This window comes from Cupressus sempervirens, chromosome 2, assembly GCF_028749045.1.
Source record: "Cupressus sempervirens isolate cs-2001-9-10 chromosome 2, ASM2874904v1, whole genome shotgun sequence".
Classification (NCBI taxonomy): domain Eukaryota; kingdom Viridiplantae; phylum Streptophyta; class Pinopsida; order Cupressales; family Cupressaceae; genus Cupressus; species Cupressus sempervirens.
This window is the reverse complement of record NC_143119.1, coordinates 743,284,899-743,295,581: the sequence shown is the minus strand read 5'-3', so window position 1 is coordinate 743,295,581 and position 10,683 is coordinate 743,284,899. Positions and strand designations below refer to the sequence as shown.

Genomic DNA, 10,683 nt, shown 5'->3' with positions numbered 1-10,683 from the left:
ATCATAGCTGATAAATTGGAATTCCTCTTACAAGATACAATGCAAAGAAAAAAGTTGCATCATTTCTAGAAGATCGATTATGGAGAGTGATTGGTGTACGAAAAGCCATTAAATTTGATACAGGAAAATATGTATATGATAGCGTACATCGGAGCTTCCTTTTACAAGTTTTGAAATCTTTTAAATTTGATAAACATAGGTTGGATTGGATTTTTTATAGCTTTTAATTTCAATAGAGATAGATTTTTTATAGCTTTTAATTTCAATAGAAGTAGGTTTGATTAGAATTTTAATCTTAGAGAAAATTCAATTTCAGATATAATGTGAAGAACAATTCTTTAGAGTCCGTTCGGTTGCCAAAATATAAATATGGGAATAGGAATACTTATTCTCTAATAGAAAATTGGGTTGCGTATTTTTATTCTTGTTTGGGAATTCACGTATCCAAAAATGTATATTTTCTAAAATAAACAAAACTAGAATAGGAATACATATTCCAATTCCGCCTATTTAGGTGGAAATGCAAATGCTCATTTTTGAGCCAAAATTGGAATATGTATTCCTATTTTATTCCTTTTCCAATTCTGATTTGGTGCATCCAAACGAAAAATTCAAAATTTTAAGAATTTACATATGCCTATTCCACTTGTACGAGCCCTTAGGTTTCTCTGAAACATCCCAAAAAAAACTTTAAATCCTAAATATTTTGTGAAGAAGGATTCCCCCAAGGTTTATTTGGAACATCCAAGATTGTCAAGAGTACAAAAAAAAAAAAAAAAACTTTAAATCCCGAATATTTTGTGAAGCAGGATCCGCCCAAGGTTTCTTTGAAACATATGTGTTTGTTATTATGGACAAAGGGAATTCCAATTCTAGTATCACCTTATGTTTTAGACATATTCATCAACAATTCACAATGGCATTTCCCATTTCTTTCCAGAACTGCAAAGTGCTACTAAGAGGTAAGGCCTCAAGTCAAGTCTTCTAAAATGGAAAAGAGAGATTTTTTACTCAACAAATGATGTAGTAAGATTTCTTACAATATTTTTTTATTATAAAAAGGCTACCAAGTAAATATCTTGAATTTCCTCTTTAAAGGGTGTTCTTCTAAACCTTAGCAAGCATTGTTAGTTTGTTTTTCTAAAAAGATGGTTTCCTAGAAAGGGAGGGAGCTCTATTGGGCAAGAAATAATGTTAAAAAGCATTTAAAGCTTCCTACACGAATTAATGAATGAAGGATTTTAATAACGTCCACGAGGCCAAAGCAAAAGCAGCCTATGGGACCCACCTATTAACAACTAGCCTAATCTAGTTGTAGTCCTTTGACTAATTCTTCTCTTCTTCAATGTATTTTGATGATCACGTTTGCGGTCTTATTTAGTTTTCCTTGAAGAGGTTGCCCATATTGAGTATTTGGATCTGATGTTGTTGTACATCAAGTAGTCTATGACAAAGTGATGTTTCATCTCAATTGCTCCCGTGTCACAAGATAGGCATGTCCTATCTTCCCATTCTTCTTTTGGCACTTTCCATCTACCTGTCTCGCATCTTAGTTGATGGGAGCTAAATTGAAACTAGGTTATAAGCATTTTGGCCTTCCACTTAACGGTCACCCCTATGATACCCCTTTTCCTCGTGACATGCATTGGAGTTAAATTCCTTAATATAGTGAAAAAATTTCCTCCCCATGCACCTTGTCCACATGATGTTACACAATCTTTCGCGAACAAACTTCTTGATGTCTTATGTACCATCTGGGCAACTATAAAGGTTGACGTCTCATTTTTGCATTCATTTATTGTTTTGCTTCATCCATGTGTTTTTTCTTCTTTCAAACTTTTCTTTGGTGACAAACTTATTCCAGCAATGATTTGTCATGCTCTGTGTCTTCTTTAAGTAACATAACAGCTGAACAATTACAACAACTTCCAACAGGAAGGCACCTACTTCAGCTAATAATATTTCGTAGGGCACCGAAGTTTTGATGTTAAGGCTGCTAATGATAAGGTGCTTTTGCATTCTTTCTACTTGTCTCCATTTCTGATCCGACGGGCTGCTGCCCCAAATTTCACATCAGTACAAGATCACCTTGGTGTGACAAGCAACACAAATAATATTTTCATTTTCCAATCCCAGAGTTCTGCGTTCTTGCACTCATTCTATAAAGAATACAGCACCTTCCAACCTCCTTGAATCCTTTTGGATTTGCATATTTCCCAACCGAGTTTGTTTTGAAAATCTATTTCCAAGTACTTGTATTCACTCACACTCTCTAAAGGGCTACCCTTAAAAAGAAAAGTGACGAGCAGCCCAAATAATATTTCCTTTGTCTTCCAATACTAGAATTCTGCATTCCTACACTTATTCCAATCTCCTCGAATCTTTTTTGGATCTGCACATTTCCCAACTGAGTTTATTCTGGAAGTCTATTACCATTTACTTGTATTCACTCACAATCTCTGAAGGGTTACCCTTAAAGAGAAATGTGTCAAAGGGTCTTTTGTTTCTTTTCAGCAAGAAGACCAATCCATACCCACCTATAAATATTCAAGAAATGGTCATCCCATCGTGGACTGGCTTTGGTGTATTTGTGTAGCAACAGATGTGGCTGAGGATTACAAAAAGGCAGATATAGCAGAATTAAGTTAGTGTAAACGAAGAATTGAGTTCGATCCACTTACCTATCGTTTAAATAATTTTCATACTAAAAACAGCAAGACAGGTGCCAGCCATACAAAATGTTATAAAATAATTATTCTAAGCTTGGAGGTGTTTTACAGCCAAAGTTGTGGATATGCAGCGGTGGACAGCCTTAGTTGGCAGATAATTCTTCTAATCCACCTTTCCTAGAAGAAATTGATTCACCACTTTTTTCTTACAATGCATTACAGATATTTATGCTCATCATTTTTCTTTAAATTCTCTCTAAAATTATTAAGGACAGATTTATATTTTAGGATACCTGGCATCAAGCTTTTGAAGTTTAAGACATTTCACTAGAATAAGATATCTCACCCAAGCAAATAATGAAATCAATTGTAAAACTCATGTCCAAACTGCAAAGTTGATATTTTTATTTATTTGTGCTATGAACAGTCCCGTTCAGCTGGGTGGAGTAATATACTCCTGCTCTGTTCTACACTTCAACTGACAATATTCAAGTTTCTCAACACTAGCCATTCAACTGACAGATGCCCAAATGAGTTTCACTAGTTGCTCCCCCTGTGGGTAGAGATCCCAAGGACAGCATTGTCACAACAGTTGTCTGATGTCGCAAGGAAAAAAGTAATTCAACCTCACTCTTCCCCAGAAGTGTGCACCTACCACTCTTTGAGGTTCTTGGCACTACAGAAACCAGCAGCACCAGATTAGTGTTGCTCTCTTTGGCATTTGTGTTGTAGTGCCAACCACCTTGTTAGGCTATTGAATATAATCAAAAGCATGCATACATTCAAAATATGTTACTCCAAAGGCAATACATATCTTAGTTTTATGACCCACATAACAATTCAGGCACTTTCCTTGGGGCAACTGTTGAACACAGATGCCTAACAGACCTTCAATTTTTAGCTACAGTACTTGCTTTGAAATCTTCTCATATTTAGCTACTTTTTGAACTCAAACATTTATACCCACGATAATGTTTCTCACCTACCAAACCTCATTATTTTATTCAAAACTAGTGCTTGCTTTAAAATCTTCCCAAATTCCTTCAGTTCAACTGGCATTGTATATGCCCTTATTGGCCTTACTAGCAATGACTACAAAGCATTCATACTTGCACATCTACATAGTTCATTTCCATATTCATATACAGGCAGAACATCTCAAACATCTGTCGGTCATATCCTAGCTTTGCATCTAAGTTCTCTCAATTCAGGTTTTGCGCATTTTCTTGTTACCTGACTAACCCCACCGTGTCTGAGTAACATCCAGCAATAGTCCTCTCTCTCTTGTACAAGCAGAGAACAGTATTTTACTTGAAATATCCAGATATATAATCTTGTTCAAATGGCTATGCGTTCCCCACAGCAAGTAGAATTAGATCAAATTATTAATGGAATCATATATTTGAATGGAAATTTCCTTCTGCTAACAGTGACAACTAGAGTGAGTTTAGACCATTAAAGAGCTTGAAATATCCAAATATATAATCAGTTCAAATGGCAATGTATTGCTATTCTCCACAAAAACTAGAATTAGATACATTTATTAATGGAATTTCCTCTTTGAATGGCAATTCCTTACAATTACAACCAGAATGAGTTCAGATTATTGAAGACATGACTATGGGAGCTTATCGGTATCGGAGTGCACCCCTCAATGATTCAGAGGGAAGCGCAACACACTCACCGGGGGAGAATCTCCCTTCTCTGACACAAGGGACCTTAGCATGCCAGAAAGGGGATTGAGTCAGACAGGACGGGCTAAGGACCATCTTAAACCAGCTATTATTTCTTAAAATTTGCACTTCAGTTGTTGCTAATAGCAGAGATGTATATAAAACAAATGGCCTCAACATGATAACTTCCCTAAAACTTATTCATCAGATATCCAAAACAAGGCCACACAATGAATCAGTTGTCCGCTAATATACACACACACACACTTCCCCCAATGCATCCAAAAAACCCTCGTCAATATATATATATGCTTCCACCAATGCATCCAAAAAACCCACATCAATAGAAAGCAACTTCTAAATGCCTGCTTGAAACTTAACAGAATCGCGAATTGTTCCCCAAAACAACATATCTGGGCATTCAGGCTATAAAGCACAAATTCACAAATTCTATCACTTGTTACAAACTACCAATTCTGACAAGATCATCTGGAGCCTTGAAAGTTCCAAATTATTATGTTAACTGACCCTCAGGCAAAGAAAACATGTTATCTTTCTTTGAATTGAAGAAAAAAAATTCTCAGCACCTTCTAGATGCCCTACTGCATGGACTTTGCCATTAAACCAAGTGCCCTTTTGACTGTGCTTCCATCTTCAAGGCATAAGTTCAGCTTGAGAGGATATCAGTTGCATACAGCGTCAGCATCCTAATCAGGGCACTGGTGAACAGGTTTCATGCTCAAAAATACCACTGGTACATTTTCATACAATCCAATTCTATTCCCTAAAAATAGGATTAGCTTGAACTATATAAATTGCCAGATAATTTGTCTGCCGTAGCATCATAACAATTTCAGCTAAGCAATCTTGACATGTCACTTAAATGAAGGTGTATCAATTGATAACATGGCTGTCAGTCAGTCCTTTTTGGCTAAATAAAATTGTTCCCTTGAGCATTTTTTGGTATGGGATTCTCTATTCTATGTGGCCGCATCCAAATTGTGGTTACGGCCTACACCGGCCAAAGCTCTACTAAAGAAGAAAGATCTGCAAGACCAAACCTTAATCCCATTGGCTGCATAGTGTTTGCTTGCTGTTACTAACCAATTTCGTGTATTGCTATATGGCTGCGGATTATTAGTAGTTACTAATCAATATAATACAAAACCTGTAGTTCCATCGTCATTTATTTTCATCAGTGAAGCATGCACAGTCATACCATCCAGACAACAGTCATACTTTTGATCAGTACCAAACATAAAATGACGTTCAGAGTTCTCCAGACAACAACCCAAATAAAGTAACAAGAATATAAAGTACTTCAACTATCACCCCCACTCAACTCACCCATAAATCAGGAAAGAAAATCCATAAACCATCTGTATGCTATGCTAGTGAACCAAATAAACCACCAATATTCTATAACAACCCTCAGTTGATTTCCAAGCTATTCAATTTGAACTCTCAAAATATGACCAGATGTTCCATTATTACTCAAAACACAAAGTTATATGAAATACTATGGGCATTATAATTAAATCAACAGTTAGCTTAATAAACAACAATTTGGTACGAGTAATATAGGAAAAACACTCATGTTACAAAAAAATCATCTCTGCCCAGTTCTAACCTATCGTTCTAATAACCACATTCCCTCAGCTTGTATATATAACCCTTTTGTCCAAGGTTATAAATTTTCATCTCTTATTTCTTCTTCGCTCCCCTGCAGAATTAGCACACAATTAGATGATGCCACACTGCTACAATTATTAACAAACAAACAAAAATATTGCCTTGCCATTTATCAATATAAAAAATCAAGACAAGTTCCGTCTGAGCTCATTACCCAGCAGCTTGTGGTGCTGGTGTTCTTGTTGGCTCTGTTGGGCCCTGCAATAAGATACAATACACATTATAGACCAGCAACATTTTCACACCAAGCAAATGCATTACACTCAGATTTGTTTTAAGGAAAGCTGATATTTAAAGACCTTAACAACTGAGAAGATGATGTGGAAAAGAATATCAAACTGGTTATAAAAGGCATATGCAAAAGACTTACCTGTGCCAACCTTTCCTCTCTCCTTGCAATCTTTCTTTCACGACTAGCCTTGTTCTTTGCACGTCTGGCTTCAAATTGATCAGATAATGTCTTTTCTCTAGCTTTTTCTGCTTTGGACTTGTGAATGCTTTCCATTAAAACACGTTTATTCTTGAAGACATTACCCTTCACTCTCATGTACATGTCATGGTACATGTGTTTATCAATCTTCTTAGCCTCCCTATATTTGCGCAACAATCGTCGCAGGACCCTCATCTTCCTCATCCATAGAATCTTAGTAGGCAGCCTAGCCTCTCTTGTACCCTTTCGCTTACCTAAGCCAGACAAGGACACCAAGAAACGCAGCTTTATCATAGTTATTAATTACTAACTGGATAATTTTGACTACATGAGTTATTTTTCAAGTCAAATGTTCAAATAGCATAATTGAGGTATTCCTCAAAAGAAATTAAGCAATTTTCTTCCAGGAAATGCTTATCTAATCACATGTATTCACATGAAGCAAGACAGCTGAAATATTATTGACACACACATACCATATCCAGAATGACGACCCTTTCTCTTTGCTTCCAAAGCACGGCGAGCACGGGCACGGGAATGAATTTTCATTGGCTTCCTAATCACAAATCCATCCTTCACCAGCTTTCGAATGTTCTGCCCTGCAAATAAAGTTAAATTTCACCCCTCATCAATATAAATCAAAAGCCACATACTAAAACTTAACTTAAACTTGTTGACATGTACTCTAGCCATCATATGATTGGAACTGAAAAGTATAACTAAAATGGGTTGGCATATGCAATAAAAATCTATCAAAAAATTTAAACTAATGAATTAACAATTTTCAATTTGATTGGAAAAGAATTTCCCGCCAAGTAAACCATAAACTCCAACTGAGAACCAACCAATTATCCTCTATAGACACCACTAACACCTTAATCCAAAAACGGATTCGGCAAAAGTAAGAACCATCCATCCATGCAAAGACATGTCCTATTAGATGTAACGTGTAAAAACCCACAGTTTTTATCATCATGTAAATTCAACCAAAATAATTGTCAAACCGCAATTCATCTTACAATTTATTACAATACCTTACCTAGCATTGAACAATATGTGAAGTAAATACACATTAGAAAATGGTTTTAACCATGGGTTGCTAATAATTGGGCAGATGAGTAGTTCAGTGTTTAAAATAATGAGCTACAAATTATAACATCCACACTTATAGCAGAAAAGATACTGCCACCAAGAAACCCATACAATCCAACTACTGTCTATCTAATCTCTTTCATGGTTGCTGATCTAATGCCTTGAGCTATATATTTGATAAACTCTTAATCTCTTGTGCATTGTAGGTATTTGAAGGAAATTAAGATCTGGGGCTGATGTCTTTGCATTGCCCTATTAACATGATTGGGATTTTAAAAATATATGTTAGCTCAAGGCATTAGATCAATCATGTTAATAAGGCAATATAAAGATTCCAGCCCCAGATCTTAATTTCCTTCAAGCACCTACAACACAAGAGAGATTGCTGAGTTTGTCAATTACAGCATTGCATGGATTGCCAAATATGTACACAAAACAATTGGTAAGAAGATAAATAAATACCATCTCAATTTACCAACTTGCGCACTCCTAAAATAATAGAACAGTCCAAACCCATCGCCAAAATCATAAAACTTATCAGTATGGTAGGGCACGGGAGGTTTGACAATTGAAAAATTGTGCGCACATCGATGATACTTGAGGAGAATTAACAGTTTTCTGGTGAAAATGGCATTTCTGTGAAGAGAATTAAACACATAAGGACCATCCACACTGACTGGATCAAATTTAAAGGTAAGTTTGGACCTTATATCTTAAGCATACAGTTATCCGGCCTCTCTTTCACCTACGAGATGAAATTGCACATGTTATAAGATGTCTACAAGCACCGTTTAACCAAATAACATTAACAAACACAATACAGCATAGGTGTCTCTAGTACCTGAAAGCACCTGCCGCTGTGCCCTACTCGTAGTTAAAAACGAGAGAGAAAACGCTCAGCCTACTACCAATCATTTCAGGGTATTCGTCAAAATCAACGCTCACGACCACAGGCAAAATCTTTTTTCAGAAAATCACAAACAATTCAAGACTAGCTAAAGTTGCAATTAAAACACTAGCGTTCGAGAAAGCAGGCACTGCTACATCATTCCCATACAACAGTCTTCGTATAGAAAAATAGAGACCTGGGACCAATCAGGTAACCACGGCAGAAGCCGTGATTACTATAAAGTATCTACATGAGTTTAATAATTTTATATTTGGGTAGTTGGAAAATTGGCGAATTCAAAACACCTCACTTCCTATCGCAGAACTGGACAGATCAGTGCAACTGATTCGTAAACCAGCAGCTACTGAATAGACACAAATCAAAGGAGACAATATCCAAGGCATACTCCACTAAACAACCCACCAAATCAAACAGAAAGCATTCGGAATAATAATGAATAAATCTCCCCTTCCCCATTATAGATCTAACTACCGATATATCTCTACAGACAAAACCTTACAGAGAGGTCAATTAGAGAATAGCTAAAAGTAGGCAAATGGAGAGGACGAACAGCTGCTAAAATATTGAAGAAGATTTAGAAAACTTAAACAAAATCAAAAAAAATACTGAAACTCTAGCGTGTAGCTAAGGATTTGATACATAACTGGAATTGGCCATGGAAATTTCGTTAATTTCATTGGGGTCGAGCCAGACTTTCCCCTTTCCACACTTCAGGACGCTCGCCGCTAGGCGCTTTTGCAGCTTCAACGACACCATTTTTCCTTCCTCGCCTGCAACTTTCTGGGGTTTTAGGGTTTGCTTCGGCTGTTTATCCGCGTTATATATTACGTCCCACAATCTGATAGGGTTTCCGGAGTTTAATAGTATAATAATAATAATAAAAAGGAAACCTCACAAACCCTAGCCACAAATTACTTGCCCAACAGGCATGCTTAAATCGCCAAAGGTACAAAATTTAGAGCTAAAAATTGAACATATAGGGAAGTTGTATAATTTTTTCAATTAAAATATTAATGTTAAAATGAAATCAAAATTAAACTATATCGAAATCACATTTAAAAATTCAAATAAAATAAAGAATTCGTGTAGTATTGGGCATTCAAAAAATTTGGGCTTATCATTGTAAATTTATTACTTTATAGTTTTAAAAAAAAAAATCAACTAAATTTATTATTTTATTTTAGTTGAATGTTAATACTGATTCAATAAAAGTAGCATGATTAGTATTTGCATTAAACGGGTGTTTTTATTGTTAGTACTAACTAGCGCATATATATATATATATATATATATATATATATATATATATATATATATAAGTCGAGAGATATCCTTCTCAAGGCGCCTATTGCACTGAGTGAGATTATGAAAATAGGCGCTTCGAGAAGGATATCTCTCGGCTTATTTTATATATAAGCTAGTAGCACTCACGATGCAAAATGAAAGACATTATTTTTTAAATTATGAAAGACATTATTCTGCAAATGTTGAGGCGAACTCTGTTCTAGGGCATAAACAAAAGCTTTGGCCATTTTTTTACTCTGCATTTTTTGGCGAATTCTACGAATGTTGAGGCGAATTTTGTTCTGCGTTTTCTGTGTCTTAAACTATTTGCTTCATTGATCGAGGATCTTCAACAAATCTAAGAAGTTTGATTGTATTAAGGACAATGAAGGGCGGCTCCAAGATCAGCGACACCGGGCAATATATTACAGCAAATCTGGCAAATTCCTCCAATTTGGTGGCTCGCACAAACGAAGGACAAAACCAGCCTTTTGCTTGCTCCACCCCCATGAACAATGCCAAGGTGGCTCCTGCTGCTACTATGGCGATCTCCCAGGATGTGCAATCACCCCATGGCAAATCTCAAACAAAGGATATTGTTGGCATTAGAAACAATGGGAATTTCGCTATTGATGAGGTAGCAGCTGGTAATTGTGTTGATGCAACAAACGGACCAGAAATCAGGTGCGATCCACCCTTAATCCCAAACCCTAAATCTAATATGCCCTTTTGTTTTTCGATTGTTTCAATACCCCATAGCATTAATGCATCTGTTTCGAAATCAACTAATAACTCTACTAACAATGTGCCTAAAACTAGTGCAAACCTTGGCAACAAACCGAGATCTTTTCTAGAGGCAGTTGCAAATTCTTCTCCTGCAATTGCCTCTGGTGCTCGCTTCGCCTTACCTGCACAATATGAAATCTCAACAAG

At 36.2% G+C, this 10,683-nt stretch overlaps 1 protein-coding gene across 1 annotated transcript; it reads right to left on the bottom strand.

The window, feature by feature from the left end:
* Positions 1-5,849: 5,849 nt before the first annotated feature.
* Positions 5,850-9,414, bottom strand: LOC149575520 (large ribosomal subunit protein eL19x-like). The gene is made up of 5 exons (XM_089815280.1): positions 9,111-9,414; positions 6,941-7,063; positions 6,405-6,718; positions 6,189-6,232; positions 5,850-6,065 (listed from the first exon to the last, which is right to left on the bottom strand). Exons 1-5 carry the CDS (start codon positions 9,220-9,222, stop codon positions 6,047-6,049), a joined length of 612 nt encoding a protein of 203 aa, XP_089671406.1. The 5' UTR covers positions 9,223-9,414; the 3' UTR covers positions 5,850-6,046.
* Between the last annotated feature and the right edge of the window lie 1,269 nt (positions 9,415-10,683).